Source organism: Neopsephotus bourkii, unplaced genomic scaffold (genome assembly GCF_033783945.1).
Source record: "Neopsephotus bourkii isolate Nb327-2 ecotype Australia unplaced genomic scaffold, CSIRO-AGI_Nbou_v1 NB_410, whole genome shotgun sequence".
In the NCBI taxonomy this organism is placed as follows: Eukaryota; Metazoa; Chordata; class Aves; order Psittaciformes; family Psittacidae; genus Neopsephotus; species Neopsephotus bourkii.
This window is the reverse complement of record NW_026900914.1, coordinates 31606-52125: the sequence shown is the minus strand read 5'-3', so window position 1 is coordinate 52125 and position 20520 is coordinate 31606. Positions and strand designations below refer to the sequence as shown.

The 20520-nt window shown below is 40.1% G+C and overlaps 1 protein-coding gene across 1 annotated transcript; it reads right to left on the bottom strand.

The window, feature by feature from the left end:
* Positions 1–95: 95 nt before the first annotated feature.
* On the bottom strand, positions 96–11251 carry NUDT12 (nudix hydrolase 12). Its single transcript, XM_061349355.1, has 7 exons — positions 11227–11251; positions 10351–10564; positions 6860–7455; positions 5806–5973; positions 3938–4051; positions 1498–1697; positions 96–326 (listed from the first exon to the last, which is right to left on the bottom strand). Exons 2-7 carry the CDS (start codon positions 10554–10556, stop codon positions 216–218), a joined length of 1395 nt encoding a protein of 464 aa, XP_061205339.1. The 5' UTR covers positions 10557–10564; positions 11227–11251; the 3' UTR covers positions 96–215.
* Between the last annotated feature and the right edge of the window lie 9269 nt (positions 11252–20520).

Here is a 20520-nt window from a genome sequence, read left to right as displayed (position 1 = left end):
TATGACTTTCAGCACTCAGTGTTGATTTTTGTGCCAGGCAGAATTTAAAGAAAGAATAGGAAAAAATGAGAATGAAACAATTAAGAGGACATAAACAGTGTTCAAACAGGAGGCAAGGTCAGGCCTTTTTGTAATGCTGTGACTCATTCCAGTGGAGGACAGAAAATGCCAAATCAAACATTCAGAGCATAACAGCAATAAATCACTTATTAGAATTAAAGATTAGCATTCATTCCAATCCAATGTTTTATCAACTGGTGCGCAATAGCTTGACTCGGTGGTACAAAGAATGACCGCTGGTTTCCTTTGATAAGAACTTCTATGACCTGCAATAAAGACAGATTTTTTTCTTTAGAAGGCAGTATTATAAAGTACATTGAATCTAACATTTTATGAATGCAGGAATACTCTGTCTATCGTTACTATAGCAGAGAAAAAACACACAGAGGATTATGTGTGAATGCCGACATTGAGCTCAAAAGGGCCCCAAAGGACACCTTCTTTCTAATACAATTCCAGAGACTGACTGTTAGTAAAATATTTAAGGTTTGTGTGAGGCCTTTTTACAGTAAGGACTACGAGATGGTGCTCTACACTCTTCCATAAATTACTCTTTTTTTTTTTTATTCCCCCACATTCACTGCAGAAAGAAATGTGTTTTGTTCATTTTCTGAAGCAGTCACAAAGAAACACACAAGTCCACTTTCAGCAGTTTCAGTTTAGTACATTTCTGAAGTACATTTATTTCCACTTCTAGACCAACCTGTAGGCAACTGTATTCAGAACTGGTATTAATTTAAAATAATGCTCTCAGTGGTGTCAGGAATACACTGAGATAACTAACTTTGTTTTCAGGCTGTCTTACAGAGCTAAAACACGTGCAACTGCTAGACAGTACAGTGTTAAACGTTTAGCTCCTAAGTAGCCTGTGGAAAAACCTATGAAGACTGTCTAAGCAATCTTTCCTTTTTCCATTCATGAATTAAAGTCTCTCTTTCTGTGAAAGACTTTCCTCTCTTTGACTATATTTTAAGTACTCAAAACAGCTAAATGTAGAATTTCCTATTAATGCAGAGTAAACTCTGTTTTTATACAAAGAGTGTTCAAACTAAGAATACCTCAGAGTTCAACTCCAGCGTATAAACGTATTGAAAGGAAAAAGATATTCAAACTAATGAATTCCCAGACTTTTTACCTAAACCTCCCTTCTCACAGCAGATCTCATGGCATGCTTGTTTGGAGAAACTCAAGATGATGAATGCCATTAAACACTACTTCTGCCAAAATGAAAAGTGACTTAGAAATTCCCGTGAATATCTGCCTTTCTCTTTGTTGTGTGTGATCTACAATTACAATATAATGCAATTGCAGACTGATAAAATGGAGAGTATACATGCTTATTCAACTTGCTGAAAAATACCCAAGTATCTATTGTATGCCAGAACCTATACAGTCACAGAGTAATCGATACAAGAAGGAAATTAAATTGAACTTTACCTGTTCTCTAGTGAACCAGCGGGCATCCTCTATTTCATTCTTGTCAACTTTAATTTCTGTAGACACTGCAACAGCTAAGCAGCCAATCATTAAGGAGGAGGGCATTGGCCATGGCTGACAAGAGACATACTGAACATGGCCAATTTTGACTCCAGCCTCCTCTTCTACTTCTCTTCGGACAGCATCTTCTATTGTTTCACCTAATCAAAAAGAGCAAAGAACAAGCAGCTGATGAAAACACTCCAAGCAAGGATTACATTCTGTGCTTTGAACTGACTCACAAGATTTGAAACTGCCCAAGACAACTATCTATAGAGCTCTAGTTCACAAATCAGAGCACAGACCTTGAGCAAAAGATACAGAAGTCTGGTAAAATAAAATAAGCCACCAAAGCACAATGGAACATTGAAAACAAAGTATGATAATTCCTCCAGCATAATATTTATTTCCTGAACTGACAATTTATCGTATGTGTAAACTATTATTACCATACCTAAAATGTCAAAAATTGGGTAGGAAATACATTGTTCCTTTAACTACTTTTAAAATGCTGATCTGTTCATTTATGAATAGCACTGTGTTAATTTTTAGATTTTCCACGTGATTGCAAGAGCATGTTTTATAAAACTTGAAAATCAGTATTTTAAATTACAATAGTAAGAAAATAGAGGCTCAAGAAGACTTGCACACATTTCTGCTTTTTATTATTCACTTTGCTTGACTCATTCTTCGTTGTCTTAATAAATACGCACAATTCTCCAAACTTCAACTACAATGGAAAGCTTTACTTCCATATTCATAGAAAACTGCTAAATGTGTATGTGGAGTATTGACAGTAATAGACATATGCATACCTGTACTGTACTGTAACCACTGATTACAGATTCATTAAGGCAGACAGCCCATGCATCACAGAACGAGGTTTTAGTTCAGCTATGTTCAGCTGATTAGAAGCTGCTGCTGCGATCTTGAATTTCAGTTTATATGCTTGAATTCAGTATCAGAAATAAGGCCAACAGAAGAAAGCAAACAGTGAAGAAATAAGTATCTTGACTTTTCAAATGATACTTGAATAAACTTATTCATGTTATCATTGTATTTCACCTGCATACAGTTACTGAATATAGTCATACACTAGTTTTACTAGTGATTAAGATGTATTCCCAATATAAAATGTTTTACAAGTTGTTTTGCAGCTTCTAATAATTGCAACTAATTCCAACTATTACTGCCTAACACAGCTAGCAAAATACCTCTTTATTTTTCTTTTGAAGTGATATAATTTCTATTTTTCTCCCATGTAATCAATCAGGCTCTTAATGTGTAAGCATATGCTTAACTTTATGTTAACTTTTTAACTATTTCCTAAGCTAAAATCCCTTGCTAAATATAATAATCAAAAAAAAGAGATCTTGTATATGTTTTAAAATGGTTTTTTTACTTAAAAATGTGATGAGAAAGCTATCTTAAAACTATATTTACTTAAATTGCTTTTCTGTTTTTTGTAAATCAGCTGCTGGAAAGTACAGGACAGGCTACATAACAGGTAGCAAAAATATTTATTTGATGTAACACCAAACATACTTATTAACCATGCCAAGTGTGAGGTCCTACACCTGGGTCGGGGCAATCCCAGACACAGCTACAGGCTGGGCAGAGAAGAGATTCAGAGCAGCCCTGCAGAGAAGGACTTGCGGGTGCTGGTCGATGAGAAAATGAACATGAGCCAGCAGTGTGCGCTTGCAGCCCGGAAAGGCAACCGTATCCTGGGCTGTATCAAAACGAGTGTGACCAGCAGGTCAAAGGAAGCGATCCTGTCCCTTTATTCTGCTCTCGTGAGACCTCACTTGGAGTATTGTCTGCAGCTCTGGTGTCCTCAACATAAAAAGGACATGGATCTGTTGGAACAAGTCCAGAGGAGGGCCACGAGAATGACCAGGGGACTGAAGCACCTCCCGTATGAAGATACGCTGAGAAAGTTGGGGCTGTTCAGCCTGGAGAAGAGAAGGCTGCATGGAGACCTCATAGCAGCCTTCCAGTATCTGAAGGGGGCATATAGGGATGCTGGGGATGGACTCTTAATTAGGGACTGTAGTGATAGGATAAGGGGTAATGGGTTAGAACTTTAAACAGGGGAATTTTAGATTGGATATAAGGAGGAAATTCTTTCCTGTTAGGGTGGTGAGGCACTGGAATGGGTTGCCCAGGGAGGTTGTGAATGCTCCATCCCTGGCAGTGTTCAAGTCCAGGTTGGACAAGGCCTTGGGTGATATGGTTTGGAGCAAGGTGTCCCTGCCCATGGCAAGGGGGTTGGAACTTGATGATCTTAAGGTCCTTTCCAACCCTAACCATTCTATGATCCTATGATTCTATTATTTTCCATGGACAATACTGGTATCCGAGAAAACGTTATTTGGTAAGGGAAAATAAAATTACTCACCAGGTTCTACAAATCCAGCAAGACAGGTAAACATTCCTGGGGGAAACCTCTTCTGCCTACCTAAAAGGCAGCGATTGCCATTTGGATGGATGACTTGCATTATTACAACAGGATCTGTAAGGCACACAAAATGAATGTACTTTAACATTTGAAGGAATTAAAAGCAGAAATAAATTTCAGCCTATTCAAAACCAATGCATGCAAATACAAGATACCTTTAAGTGACTGAGATTAGAACTCTATGGGAGCACAGAGTAAGATACCACTTTATTTCAGTTGGAGTTTTTTTTTTTTCTCCTGCAAGATATGTCTTGCAACCCCTATGCTTAGTACAAGCAGTTTACTAGCCAAGGCTTAAAATGCAGGACATTAATTACCTGCAACCAAAGCACACAATCTGTTATGAGTACCAGCAATATTAACCTACCTACGCATTCACCAGATAGCAGTAATTTCTGCAGCAAAACCAGTTTACTTTCACCTTCTGTATGCACACTGGCATGATGTACTTTTGACTGAAATACCAAAGAACCACCAGTTACTCCAGTTATAATGTAAACACTGAATAAACTTTCTGCTTTTGATTCATTGACCATTTGCTATCAATCTCTCAGCTGATGTTGCACTTTTACACACTTTCTCACTTCTGGTCATTTTCTTTTTTAGTATTGGTTCATACTTTCTTCTATTGGCATAATTATTTTTGTCATTCCTTTCTGCACACTGTTCCTCTACCATCTTTTCCCCTTTTTTATTGTTATCTAGCTCTTGTTTCTCAATGTTTTGGGGTTTAGTTTTTTTCTGTCTCCCTTTGCCTTTACGTATTTTTAATTCAGCTATTGCTTTACATGTTTTTTTGTTTTCAGAACACCAACATTTTCTGTATGAAAAGGCTTGATTCAGCAACCACTATTAACAGTAATTTGAAAGACTTCTGTCCTGCTCAAACATATGTGACACACAGCACAGCGTATATCATGCAGTATTGCTATCTGTAAACTTAAGAGAGTTATCAGTAGAAAATGCTGGTTCATCAGTCTTTCCTATACAAACCTACTCCTCTCCAAGTTTGTTGTGCTATAGACTGTAAAGAAACAGGCACTAATATTTTAGCAAGTTTCACTACAGTCCGTAAGACAGAAGAGTACGACAGAACTGCTTTTACTACTACAAAGATGTATCTACAGCATGTAAGAAAACATGAAATCCAGAAATGTAACACACATACATCTAGAACTACAACTCCAAAAGAAAGGAAAGAGCAGGGGAAAGAAAGGTGATTCAATCACCAAAAGATCCAGGAAGAAGTGATAAGGTTTTTTTAGCTTCCCTGTTTCCCCATCAATAACATAGTACACTCCCTTTGCAACAGATGAACAAAAGACTGCCTACATAAGCTTACATTCTGAGGAGTAATAGCCCTGGCAGTTTGTGACTGAAACAGAATATTGAAAGCCAGTGAAGATATCTAATACTGTCAAAGTGGCATTACAGGAAAATGAGCACTGTATCAGAAATTTGATACAGGGACAAATTTGATATAGAACTATTTCAAGCTCAAACAGCTTGCAGCAGGTGATAAAACAGTATGCGGGGGGGGAATGATAACATGACCCTTTGTTAATATTTCATTTATGTGTTGGAAATTCTAATTAGTATTACTCCATTGCAATAAAGACTGGTATTGTCCCAAGAACGCTTTGTCACAGACTACTGCAAGAAAGGAAAGCCTGAACAACTTAATCCTGAATAGAGCTGAGGCACACATCCTCTGGGGGGAAGACGTGTTAAGACCCGAAACAGAAGCAAGCAGCTGAAGTAACTAAAAGGAAAACAAGCCACTTCCATAAATCCTGCAATATTCTCACCAACTCTTGGATATGATGTGTTGTGAACACCTTGGAGACTGGGACAATCTTCTTTTAAACAAGTTTTCTTATAACCCGCTTCTTCAATCTTGGTTACACTCCCACATGTTGGGCAGAATCGGTAGCGGCTGTGCCATGCTAGAACAGATCTAGCTTGGGCTACTACTCCTTCAAAACAATATATTGAAAAGACACAAAATCAATGACCAATTCATATAAGCTTTTAATGTACAGAAAAAGTAAGTATTAAAGTCTAACATAAAAAAAAAACAAAACAGACTATGGCTTGAATTTTTGAGCAATATGTTACTCAGATCTTTGTAGCACAGCATGTGCAATAGGACACAGTACCAGACCACCTACAGACCAAATCATGCATTCAGAAAGAAGTTCATCTGGATCAATAAGCTGTGTTTTTCACAAAAGCTACTTTATCTGGGCAAAGTGCCAGAATTACGTATCACACCTTTTTCACACGACTATTTCAGGGCTACTACAGGTATTGACATAATAATATACTGCTGCATGTAAACTCCAGATGCAAGCTTGCCCTTTATCCTCTTGTAAAAGCAAATTTGTTACAACAGCAGCTGTTAACATCATGACAGTCGCTCACTTTGGGATCCTGGCTTTCCAATACTTGCTCATGCTGTTTCCTTCTCAGACGAGTGTCCAATGCACTCTTCTCAATGGCTCAGTTTTGTTTTGTTTAATGGAAACTCAAGATTTTTTTTCTTAGAACATTTTTGCACATGTATCAATATTTAAATAGCAGTGCTTATAAAACCGTAATAGATTTTATGGTCCAATACTTGCCATTGCCATACAAAGGCATTGCTAACCCCTGTGCATTATCCTTTTGCAACTGCACAAGTTCTTACATAGAGAATTACTCACAGAACCACTGCAGGCTTTTAAAATGACAGTATTTCTAAAGCCACTGAAAATACCAAATTCCTTTGCAGTGGTTTGTCCTTGCATTATATCTCAGTGCACCCAAAAGTGTATCTTTCTGAATACATGTTTGATCACTGCTGCATTTTATGCATCTTACCAGCTTCTCTTTCAGGCAGCTGCAGTAGCGTTGGCATTGGTGGGTGAAGAAAGTAACAGTCCTCATGCTTCTGCTTAAATTCTTCAGCTGAAGCAGAATCTATGCTAAGAGCAAACCAAGCAACTAACGCATCCTCTCCATCCTCTTGCAGAACTCTTCCATTGCAAGGAGCCAGCAGGTTCACGTGGAACTGAAGTTCAACTCCCAGAAAAATCAAGGTTCTGTCTTCAGTTTGGTTCATGTACTGCTCCACATCCTTGTGGCATAGCCTGCAAAGCTTTACTTTTGACTGCTGAGAGCTCTCTGTTCCCTCACGCAAAGTAACCAAAGGACTTAGATTTGAGAAAAGAATGTACACTGTAGTTGGATGGCTTTGTTTTTTGTTTAGCCACTTGGTATCTGTTCTTTTATCACTCCTTCTGTCCAGAAGTGTCAAGCTAAAATAATTTTCATATTCCTCTGCTTCATTTGACAGAAAAGTAGGTCTCTGCCCACCCTTCACATCAGCCAACAAATTAGCTATGTGCTTGTACCCCCAAAATTTAGCAATGTCTAGAGCTGTCTGCCTTGATTTATTAACAATGGTCCTGTCACACCTAGTGAAACAGAAAAGAACAGTGGTTAACAAGACAAATACGTTGAGTTCTGATGCTGTATTATTCTTAATTACATCATATACCTCTGATACTAATTAAGGTGCAAGAACTTCCAGACAGTTTGTCTATCCCAGGGCTAAAAACTTAGCATTACGGTAATGAAAACTAATCATACATTATTTTCTTTCGCTAAGGCAAGACACCAGTGTGTTGATCCACTCCAGATCATCATTTACCAAGGTTCACACAGTACTACAACAGCAATGAATTAATTAACATCCCACATATTGTATCATGAAGAAAAAAAAAAAAAAAGCTCAAGATCACAGACTTACACAATCATCTAGGTTGGAAAAGACCTTTAAGATCATTGAGACCAACCTAACACTGCCAAGTCCACCACTAAATCCTGTCACTATGTGCTACCTACACATCTTTGAAATACCTCCAGGGATAGTAACATAACCTTTGCCCTGGGTAGCCTGTTCCACTGCTGAATAACCCTTTTGGTGACAAATTTTTCCCTAATATCCAATCTGCTCTCCCCTGGAACTATATGAGGCCGTTTCCTCTCTTTCCTACCATTTATTACCCGGGAGAAGAGACCAACATCCACCTCACTAGAACCTCCTTTCATGTAGCTGTACAGAGTGATGGGGTCGCCTGTCAGCCTCCTTTTCCCATAATAAACAAAACCTTAGTTTCCTCAGACCCTCCTTGTAAAGCTTGCTCTCTACACCTTTCACCAGCTTCGCTTCACTTCTCTGGACATTTAAATATCAACCTTTGGACTTTGAAAGCCAGGCTAAAGGTCTCTTCTTAATAATCACAAGTAACAAAATAAAGAAGCAGTTTAACTAGCATTACTTCCAAGAAACATCTGCAAACAGCTTCAAAACATTTACATTAAAATATGTACCATTAAATAAGAATCAAAAATACAGCCTCCTCTTAGTGAGAGAAGTAGCACACTTACAACTGCAATGCTGGTCCCTGAAGGGATCTGTTACCAAAATGTCTTCAAAGTGACACAGATGAGGTAACACTGCCTCACAATACCTATTTCTGTATTAAAAATATCTGATTGGGGTTGACTTGGATGTCTACTGCAATTTTTTTTTGTCAATTTTAAGTCAAGTGGGTAAATAAAAGTAGAAATTTCACTGTAAACTACAATTTTCACAGCAGATGTGGCACCAGACTCATCAGTTTTTAAAACTGAGGCACATGTAGCTGTCCCACAGGAACAACTGTTTTGTGATTTTATATTAACCTCAGTAGTTTCTGAAGGTGCTTGAGTGTATCTCAGAAAAGCATTCAAAGCTTAATTTACAAGGTTTTGGTGCTAAAGCAACTACTTTTGCGCATTTATTATTAAATCTCCTCTAGGCACAACCTTGTCTAATTTCTTACTTGATTTCCTATCTGTCAGCCACTAAATTTTGTTCTGAATTTTTATTACAGCTTGTATCTGTTCATGCATATGTAGACTGTGATCTGGCTGCTGTTCAGCATCCACAACATTGGCCTGAAATTTTTACATCACTAAGAATTTTTCTACAGTCTACAAACATTTCCTTCAGCTTTTCTCAAACATGAATAAAGTTGACTAGCTTTTCTGTATTAGTTTCTGGAATGTTATGCAATACTACCTGCTCAGACATTCACGTTTATGTATCCAGCAACAGTATTTGCCCAGTGATTATTATGACTAAGCATTACCTGAGACCAATGAGCCCAGAGTATCACCTCAGGAGCAATACTGAGTTGCCTAAGAGAATAGCCCTGAAAAGGACTTTTACACACAGATATTCACTCTGCTTTTAGTGTCAGCATAACTTAAAAAACTGTTACCCTGTTTACCAAACTGGTGAATCTCACAAAATCTCAAGAGACTCCTCAACATCCAGAGGATTTTAATCCACAAAATTTGGCACCAAGATACTCCTCTACATGGTGGAATATAGTGATTACAACACAAAACAGCAGTTCACCTGATATTCCATGACTGGCCCCAGCAAAGGGCACAGCATTCGGGTAAGACTGAAAATGAAACGGATGGGATGACCACTGGAGGCTGTGGAACACTCTGTTTGAGATTACTCACAACCAGAAAACTAGCTGTAATTGCTTGGTTCTCATTTTTTGGGTGCACAAAGGAACAGCTCACTGGAAGCACACCGTCTGACTTTCACTCTTTATTTTGAAATGCTCTCCATTTGAAATATTTGGGTTCTGATTTCATTTAGGCTTCAGAAGAATCTTCTTTGGGGTCTCAAGGAGAATGCTAAGCATTCTTTGCTGAGTTTTAAAAACAGGACTACAAGAGTTGACCTGAAGATACACAAGAGTAACAGAATGTTTCTAAGAGGCAGTGAACACGTTTGGTGTCCTACTGACTGATGAAAATAATGTAACAGCTCAAGGAGGAAGTTAACTGGCCAAAAAAATGAGGCAACTGAAACACATCAATCACCAACTTTGGTAAAGGTCCTGCTTAAGTATTCTGTCAGTATGTCAGCAAACATTCTGTAATGTAGATACAGGTGGATTGCAAATAAAGTTTAAAGAAAAAGTTTAAGTGGAACAACTGAATATACTAAATTTATTCTGTGTACAGGGGCTGGAACAGGATACAATCTTTGTTCTGTTGGCCCCTGGGAGGAGTGACAACATATGCTTGAAGGCCAAAGGAATAGAAATGGTCTTAACGAGTTTCTTAACAAATACGTATGTGTCGTGACAGCAGAATCCAGTTAGAAACACAGTATACTGAATTTGAACCCTGAGAGTTCTGCTACCTGTCAGGTGATTTACTCTTCTGAAACAAAGTTAAAAGTGGGTGCAAAGGGCTTCAGGTTAGAACTCTTCAACAGGATCTACTGGACAGCTTACCCTTCTGCAAGAAGAATCCGCACAACCTCAAGGTGTCCATTCCTGGCACCATACATCAGGGCTGTCCAGCCATTATCTGCAGCTGCATTGATGAGTGACGGATAAACGCTGAGCAACGTTTTCAGTTTGGCTGCATCTCCAACAGCTGCAGTACTGTGCAGCTGGGAAATCGTGTCCCGATGGAGGTTCTTTTCAAAGTCTGTCATTGGATCAACTAAGTTAAAAAGAAAAAAAACAAAAATGCTTGAAAACATACCCACTATGAGGGATTTAGGTGACAGAATTAAGCTTGAAGATAACACAGATAACGAACGCTGTCACCGAAAATACAGGCACAACAGCAAAACTTCTGTAATTAGCATGACGTTGTTATTCCCAAGCAAACCACAGTCCCACACATCTCCAAACACAGCTGTTATCCTAATAATAAAGACTAGTTTTGGAGAGGCTTAAGGATTTTGCTACAGAAATGAAGCTTCTCTGAACGTGAAAAACACGTTCTGGTCTCCTCACTTGCGCACACAACCAAGGCAGCACTCACTCCCAAGAAACAAGCCTCGGGTACTTTGGGCGGAGGGGCCGGCCCCCGCAAGCCGCAGGGCTCCCCCAGCCACACACAGACCACTGGAACAATTGTGGCGGCCGGTAAGCCCGAACCACACGCAGTAGCCGCGGCTCGGGGACGCGCACAAGCGGACACAGACCAGCGACGGCCTCTTAACGGCTCCCGGCCGCGCCGCGCCGCGCAGGCCGCACACCTCGGTCCTCCTCCGGAACCCCGCATGTACCCAGCAGCCTCGGGCAGGGGCGGGCCCAGAACCGCGCACGGGCCCTGGCTGGTTGCACCGTTACCAGCACCCGTAGGAGCCCCGTTACCGTGAGCTCGATTTCCACAGCAACCAACCTCCGAAAGCTCTTCTGCCGCAGCGGCACTAAGCCGCCTCTGCCCGCGCCGCCTCTGCCCGCTCAGCCTCTACGGCCGCGGCGAAAGACCCGCCCCGGACTGGGGCTGTTCGTGGAGTTGTTACACCTGGGTCTGCAGCTGGCGGGATACAAGCAATTACGGAATGCTGCTGCCTAGCAGGGCCAGATTGCTGGGCGGGTTTAAAGAGCTACAGCCGTTTTCTGCTTAAGGCAGAAAGCTCGGTGGTTACAGAAAACAATCGAACTGTTCTTTAACTCTGTGCTAGTGAAACCACAAGCAACAGAATGTGGAGCAAATGAGATTTGTTATCGAGTGAGCCAATCTTATTTTAAAATGTGTATTTATAAATTTATTAAATTCAGCAGGCGATAGCAGATGAAAAAAAAACAGCGCTGAATTCCTCAAGTACTCTCCCCTCCACCCAAGACGCGCACATGGCGGCTGTGGGAGGCTGTCCTTTATATTTTTCGGTTCAAGGCTTCAGCCAATCCCGCTGCTTCTTTTCGCTCGGATGCGGACGTACTCTTCCATTGCTTCCCTTTGCTGCTGGGGGGGGGAGGGGAGGGGGTGGTGGTGGTGGTGGTGGGGGTGGTGGTGGTGTCGCATAGTCGAGAAGTTTCGAGAAGTTTCCAGAGATTTCGAGAAACGCCCGTTAGAAGCCTCATCACAACCCCCATCCCTTATTTGGTACATATAACAAGATACAACTTCAAACTGTCTAACCCCCCCTTAAAGCGGCAACGTCGGGGGAAGTCCGCGGCCGCTCTTAAAGGGGCCGCGCCTCAGCGTCTTTTTGTCCCGCCCCTTTCTTTTCTTTCTCAGTTTTGTGTAATAATACAACTGACTTCCCTTTATAACTCACGAAGTACAATAGTTACGAAAAAGGAATGTGTTTCCACAGAGTGACAGTTACAGAGAGTTTCTTAGAGTGTAGCAAGCAATATTTCCCTTTAAACCTTTTGATGAACAAACCCCACACATTACAAGATGGCGTGGCTAGGGAGAAGAGTTAATAGGGAAGTTGGAATCATTATGCAAGCCAGAAGAGTCGAGTCATAGAATCCACGGGCATGGAAAAGACCTTTAAGATCATCATGATGCTCAGAAAAACACCATAAAGAAACTGAATAGTCAGTGTAACTATTAAGTAGGTATTTGTTCAGCGCTGGGCACGTGGGGGGTTGCTCCTCCTAACAGATGCACTTTGCCCAGCTTGTCACAAATTTATGTTAGTAGATACACAAGATTTCTGACAAGAGGAGGGGTCCTTCTTGGAACTCTGCCACTCCTCCCTTGAGTGTGTGTACTGTCATCTGATGGTGGTCGATGATGGTCGTGAGGATGAAGGCTCAAAGTTCCCTAGGTTGAAGTTTCTACCTTTTCTCTTGGAGTATGCACAGTACTTTTATGCTGGTTTCCCAAACCACTGAACCAGTTGTCCTGGGTTTAGCAGTAGCAGTCATTTTTCTCTTTCTTGGTAGCTGGTGCAGTGCTGTGTTTTGACTTTCGGGCTGGGAACAGAGCTGAAAAAAATGATGTTTCTTTTTGGCCAAGGACTTTGTAGGCCTCATGCTCTGCCAGGGAGGAGGGAAGCCAGGAGGAAGCAGAGACAGGACACCTGACCCAAACTGACCAAAGAGGTATTCCATACCACAGCACGTCATGACCAGGAGGTAACTGGGAGTGAGCCGGAAGGGCTAGGTGGACTGCAGGGTTGGAGGAGGTATCGGTCGGTGCTTGGTCAGGCTGGGAGGGGGGCGAGTTATCGGTTGCCTGGTGATGGGGTGTTGTATTCTCTTTCCTTGTTATTTCCTTTATCGTTACTGTTATTGGTGGTAGCAGCAGTGATTTGTGTTATACCTTAGTTACTAAACTGTTCTTATCTCAACCCGTGGGAGTTGCATTCTTTCTGATTCTCCTCTCTGTCCCTCCAGGAGTAGGGGGAGGGCAAGAAGAGGAGGGGGAGTGGGTGAACAAGTTGGTTGGGGTTAAACCAGGACACCAGTATATGTCTTTAGCACACAAGCAGCCCCTATTGGCTTAGGCCTAGATAAGCAGTAACAAAGTTGCTTAATTGAAAAACTGACCTTAAATTTTATGCTTTTTTCTGAAAGCTGCTTTGTCTTAGTATACAGCTCCCTTGTCTTAGTGAATTTCTGTTCTCGGTTCTCTCCTTTTTCTGCAACTTTAGCAAATTCTTTTGCATTTGCACAGAAAGAATAACTGTTTCTTTCATTTTGTACCGTATGAGGGGTTATGCAGTTGTTATGTTTGATTTATTGCTGCATAATTCCTGCTAAATTTCTAGTTATAATTTTTTTAATGCAACCTAAGGTTATTCTTACTAGTATAATTATTAGGATAATTGCAGTCAGTTTGTATCAAGTTAGCAAGCCAACCTGTGAGAGAAAACTCAAATCCCTGTAGAATTTTGTTGAATCAAGTAGTTACCGTATTTTCTCTTAAAGCTCTACTGTCTCGTGCTATTCTCTTAATTTGATCAATTTGCTTATTTAAATCTTGAGTGGCATTTGGAATGTGTATACAATGTTTCATTTTTAATCCTAGAAAGCTATGCATTTGCATGTTATTTTAAAAGGAGTAGGTCTAATGTGAGTCTGTTTTGCAATATCATCTTGGAAGTTGTCTGTAATTGCCTACTTAAGTCCTGCAAAGCCTTTTGGGTGGCATTCGCTAAGTTTTCTATCTGTTCAAACAATAAAACAAGTTTATTTTCTGATGTCGAGTATCCTGGAGCAAAAATAGCCTTTATAGTTCATAATACTCTTGTACCTGTGCTAGGGGATTGCCAATTTTCCTGACTTTCTCTCTTTACTCGTCACCATAGAGATGGTTGCAAGGGGGATTTTCTCCGTAATGGATTTAATAATCCCAAGGTCCGTTTTATCTATGATTTGTAAATGGCTGGTCCACGTTCTGTGACTGCCTATCCAAACAACGTGACCTTTTGTCTTTCTAGTATCCTGGAGGCAGTTAATTAGGAGTCATGTATTGTTATTAGTGAAATGTGACCAAGTGTTGTTTAACTGCGTAGAGTAATTCCTACAGATACATCCTAATCTCAATGCTTGAGCAACAGGCATTAATAGTTGTATCTTTGGCTCTGTAGAGCTACAATTATATATTCTAGTGCAGTTCCATTGTGGCTTGTTAACTGTGTTCTTCTTTCTCATTTCCTCAATACTACTGTAACTCTTCTCCACCTGTAATAGATCTTCAGACTACCTTAAATTCCTGTAAATTCTGTACACCACCCAGTTGAGGACATAACTTCCCAGGATCCTTTCCGACCATCTTTCCAGATCTTTGGTATTTGACAGCCCTTTGGAATGTTTGTTTGGTCTCCAAAGGGCTCGTATGTCACTTCCTTGGCCCAAGAAGTAGGAGGTTTAGTTACATTATGCTTGGTAACTGAAGTCTTGACTTTTTTACAGTTCAGAAAGTAGTTTCATTCTGTACCTACCCATAGTAACTTGCCTTCATTACGTCCTTGCCACATTTTCGCAAATCTTAGTCACATTGGTGGGTAAAATTCCCCATGGAATTGGATTTCCTGCCTTGGTTGGCACTGATAGACAGAAGGTAATGGAGTATATGTTCTGTATTTTTCCAAACCCTTGAATGAGTTGCAAAATTTAATTTTCCTTATAACCAATGCTACAGTCTATATACATTAACATTAGGAGCCATGAATTCATTGTCCTATATCTCTCTGGAATTTCAATTGCAAAGGTCCTGTAGCTTCCACTTTCCAGCCTGCGGATGCCTTCTTTATTCTGGAATAATGGATCCAGAAAGGTTGTTCTTGGATCTTGACGGTTGTGAACGTTGGGAGCAGCACTTGGTATGGTCCATCCCACTACTCCTGAAGAGGGTCACCTGAAAAATTCTTAGTATATACCCAGTCACCCAGGTTTAAAGAGTGAACTTTATGGTCTAAGGTCTTAACTTTAGTCTCTGATACTTGTTTATGGACTTTTTTCTAATTGTTTGCCCAAAGAGAATATATATTCTTGGAGATAGTGATTTTCTAATTGTTCTGGATTGTCATTGTTTATTTCAACTGTCTCATATGGCCCTCCAAACACAATTTCGACAGGACTTTTTCTTAGCTCTCAGTTTTACACATATTCTCTACAGAGTGATAGGAGGTGCCTGATGCCAGTATAAATGAGTTTCCTGACAAATTTTATCGATTTGTTGCTTAATCATATGATTCATCTTTTCTACTTGTCCACTAGCTTGTAGTCTATATGGAGTATGAGTTGCCAGTTAATTCGCAATATTTGCTAACCTGCTGCTCTGCTTGTGCACAAAAACGTGTTCCCCTATCAGATGAAATAGCTGTTGGTACTCCAGGTCTGGGTGTTATTTCGTTTAATATCACTGTAGTCACTTCTCTTGCCTTATTAGGTCTACATGGAAAAGCTTCTGGCCATCCAGAAAAGGTGTCTGTTAATACTAGTAAATGTTAATAACCCCTTTTTCTGGGTAATTCAGAAAAATCAATTTGGCAATGTTTTCCCAGAATGTTTCCTCTCCCTACAGTTCACTGTTCTATCTTATTGCCTGTATTAGGATTGTTTCTTAAACAGATCTCAGATTGCTGAGTGACTTGTCTGATAGTAGTGTATAAATATTTCCCTGCCACTATAGTCTTCAGGTATTCCTATAGTCTGCTCCCCAATGAGTCTTACTATGTTCATCTTTGACAAATTTCCAAATTTGATTACCCAGTATTATAACTTGCCTGTCCTTTAGATGAGCCCATCCATGAGATGGAATTTGGCCCCATTTTTCTTGAATCCATTTATGATCTGAATCTGAATATTGGACTTCTGTTTGATTTACAATTTTTTCTTCAGGAACTAATGCCATCACCAAGGGCTCTTGTGATTGTTCTGCCGACTGCCTGGCTGTATGATCAGCCAATCTGTTACCTCTTTCTGGATTAGTATCACCCTTAAAATGTCCCCAGTAGTGTACAATAGCAACTTGTGCAGGTAATTGTATAGCCTTTAATAAACGGACGATCTCCTATGCATATTTAATTTGTTTTCCTTGTAATGTTAAGAAGCCTCATTCTTTCCAAATTGCCCCATGGGCATGAACGACTCCAAAGGCATACTTAGAATCTGTCCATATGTTAATATTCTTCCCTTTTGCCAATTCCAGTGCCCTTATTAAGGCAATTAGTTCTGCCTTTTGAGCAAATGTTCCTATTTGTAGAGGATTTGATTCAGTTACCTCTGTAGTGGTGGTAATTGCATATCCTGATTTACTAATTCCTTGGCAGACAAAACTGCTTCCATCAGTACACTAGGAATCTTGTGCTCCTTCCAGAGGTTCTTCTTTTAAGTCAGGTGTGCTCGAGTAAACAGTTTCTATAGTCTCAATACAGTCATGTTCCAGTGGTTCTGTAGCTTTTCCTTCAAGAAAGGAAGCTGAATTTACAACATTAGTGATCCGAATTTCCACATCGTCTGACTCGACTAAGATTGCCTGATGTTTTAGGAATCTGGATGGGGATAGCCAATGATTTACCTTTCTACTCGAGCAATGCTGACACAGCATGTGATACCTGCACTGTTATCTTCTGACCCAAAGTAAACTTCTGGGCTGCTTCTATATTCAATATCACAACAGCCACTGCTCATAGGCATCCTGGCCAACCTTTACTGACCTCATCCAGTTGTTTAGAGAAATAGGCCACAGCTCTCTTACGGGGCCCCAGTCGTTGCGCTCCTATGAGATCTTTCTTGAGGGTTTCAAAAGTGGTTTTTGCTTCACCTGTCCATATCATCTGCATATTGTTGATTTTTAAAAGTTCATACAATGGTTCAACTATGATGCCATAATCATAAATCCATAATCTGCACCAACAAACATTCCAAGAAGAGTTCTGAGTTCTTCCACTGTTTGAAGAAGAGAGGTTTCGCAGATGGCTTCCTTGCACTCAGTCCCCAGTGCTCATTACCCTTCGGAGAACTTCATATCCCGGGTGGATCACCTGCTTCTGTACTAGTTGTGCTTTCTGTTGAGAGGCTCAATATCCATTTAGTCCAAGAAAATTCAATAAACTTATTGTTCACTGAATACACTCAGTCACAGTTTCAGTTGCAATTAGCAAGTCATACACATACTGCAACAGAACTCCATTTCCTTCAGGAGGCTTCCACATTTCCAATTCTTGAGCTAGCTGATTTCCAGAAATTGTTGCGCTGGTTTTAAACACTTGAGGCAATATTGTCCAGCTCAGTTGAGTTTTTCTCCCAGTTGTGGGATTTTCCCATTCAAAAGCAATCAGTTTCTGACTAACTTGAGCCAGTGGGAGGCAGAAGAACGCATCTTTTAGATCCAGTACTGTGAACCAGATCTGGTCATCTTGTAAGTTTCATGAACAGTGTATAAGCATTAGCTACCACTGGATGTAAGTCTTTAACTATTTTATTAACTGCCCTCAAATCCTTTACTAGATGGCAAATACCGTCCAGCTTTTTCACTGCTAATACAAGGGTATTATAATCAGGTTTGCATTTGACTAATAACCCATTTTTTATGAATTTCTTGATCAGATTCCCTGTTCCTTTTCGATCTTCTACTTTTAAGTGGTATTGTCTTTTATTTAGTGGACTCAATCCCTCTTTAAGCTTAATTATCATTGGGATTGCATTTTTCAATTTTCCAGGAACTTCTGAAGCCCATACCCCTGGATATATCTGATTAAAAATCTCTTCCACATCTGTCTCAGGTTTCTGGGATATTTCCGAGTCTATCATAGCTAAACTTAAAATTTCAATTAAGTGTTCTTCTCTTACTTTTAGTTCTTTATTTCCTTGTTTAAGTTCAATGGTTGCCTCTAATTGTTCCAATAAATCTCATCCCAACAGGGATTTGGAATAATTTGGCAGGTATAAAAATCTGTGTATTCCAGTCTGTTTTCCCAATTTATGTTCAAGGGGTTTAGAAAAAAAATGCCTTTTTCTGCTTGCCAGTAGCTCCTGTTATATTTACAAAGTCATTACTTATGGTCGCCAACTTTTGGTTTAGAACAGAGAAGGACACTCCTGTATCGATTGAAAAATCAACTTCTTTCTCATGTTCCCCTAGCTTTATTTTAACCAGTGGATCTGTTAGAGTATATGCCCCAGGTCCTCATCAATCTGTAGCAGCTATTACAGATGAGGAGCTTTTCTGTAATTCAGGGCATTCATATTTCCAATGTCCATCCTTCTTACAATAAGCACACTGACCCTCAGTTCATTCTATATTCTCCCCCCTGCCTTTTACAGGTCTACCTCTGTCATGTCCTGGTAACAGTCTCCCATTTGTACTTTGCTCTAATGCAGCCACTGTTGCAGTTGCTATGACTTCTCCCTCCCCTCCCTTCCCCTCCTCTCGTCTCCTTTCTCCCCCTCTCCCCTCCCCTTCCCGCCCCTCTCCTCCTCTTCCCCCCTGCCCTCCCTTTTCTCCATCTCTATTCCTGTACACCCTCCAAGCCTCTTATAACAATTTGGATAAGTCCCTTATTTCCGGCTCTTTGAATGTCTGTAGTTTCTTTCTAATATCTGGGGCTGATTGCCCTAGAAATAATGCAACCAACTGCTGTGTTCCAGTATCGGAGGATGGGTCCAAAGTTGTATATTTCCTCATTGCACTCCAGAGATTGTCTAAAAAAATCAGTTGGGATTTCACTTTGCCCTTGGTTTACTGCATGAAGTGCTGACCAATTTACTGCTTTGGGGATAGCATTTTCTAGTCCTAATTTAATCCAATCCTGATAATGACTCAACATCTGATTACCTCATGCAGTATTAGAGTCCCAGTTAGGACTGGTCAAAGGTATGTGCTGATCCACATTTCCCTGTAAAGCTCCTTCAGTAATCTGAGCTTGGACATCAGTTCTAGCAGTCTTCGATATCAGCTGTTTTTTCAGTTTTAGTCATTTCTCTGAGCATTAAATCAACATCAGACCAGTCAGGATCCTGATTTATAACAGCTAATTCAAACCTATTAACCACTTTATTGGGATCTTCCCAATACCCTTTAGCCACTTCTTTCCAGTTGTCTAAGTCTCCAGTACTGAAAGGAACTTTAACTGGATGACCTTCCTTGAGGTCCCATAACTTGCCTAAGGGGTACTACAATTTGAAGTTCTTTGAGAGCTTTACTCCTAGTTTGTGCCATTATAGGAGTATCTCCCCCAGTATCTTCACTTTCACTGCTACTGTCTGTATGAGAGTTCCCTGCTTCTGCCTGTGGATTTTTCAAAATGGGAGCCCTTAACTCCTCTGGTTCTGGCGTAGAATCCAGTTTGTTGTTTTTGGTCTTCGTAGCTTTAAGACAAGGCTGTCCAATACTACAGAACAGCATTGCTTTAACTTCCCTTCTACTGTCTTTTGATCTTTTTTCAATAATACCAGAGGATCTTGTGGGCAACATTAATCCCACATTCTTTCTGCCACTCAGGGTGGTTCCACAAAGTGAAAAACATATCTGCATACATAATTTCATCCCATTTTCCTTCTCATCTCAAGAATAACATGAATTGTAACAAAGTATTGTAATTTAAAGTTCTATTAACCATCCACTTTGTCCTCTAATTTGTAGAGGGGCCACCAGTGGTTACAGTACTTAATCAAGGTCTTTTTGTTCATGTGACCACCGAGCAGTCCCCCTATCTTTTTCTAATGAGCTAGAATACAACCAAAAGGATTTTTCTTCAAAACTTCACTACTCTGTGATCCTCCCATCTTAAATTTTCACCTTTTTATCTTTGAAGAATTCTTTTTCCTGCCTTCAAGAAAGTCTGCCCTGCGCAAAGGCACAATATAGGCAATGGTTAATCACCTCTAACAAACTGGAATGTGCCCCACACCTTTCACAAATCAGATCATTGGTTTGGTATAAGGATAATGGCTCTGATGCAAATATATCCCACAATTACTACAAATAGCAGCTATATACATACATATATATATATATATATATATATGTGTTCTGGTTTTAATGTGCTAGACCTGTAAGTAGAAAGGTCCTCTTTTCTAAGCACACATTTGAAATTATGTGGAAATACAGAAATAGTTTGAGATTTTGATGCCTTTGAGCTATAAATCCTACAACTTCAGAATCAGTTTGTGTCCTGCCCTGTTCTCTGTGTGCTAATATTTATTACTGTATGGTATATTTCCTCCCAAATAGTATTCCACTTAAAAACTTACATT

Bases quoted from the DNA above. Each gene is read 5' to 3' on its own strand.
- NUDT12 (XM_061349355.1), bottom strand. From the start codon at position 10,556: ATGACAGACTTTGAAAAGAACCTCCATCGGGACACGATTTCCCAGCTG. The intron at 7,456-10,350 runs GTAAGCTGTCCA...CTGTTTCACTAG, and splicing joins CGGATTCTTCTTGCAGAAGG to GTGTGACAGGACCATTGTTA. The intron at 327-1,497 runs GTAAAGTTCAAT...TCTTTATTGCAG, and splicing joins GCTGGTTCACTAGAGAACAG to GTCATAGAAGTTCTTATCAA.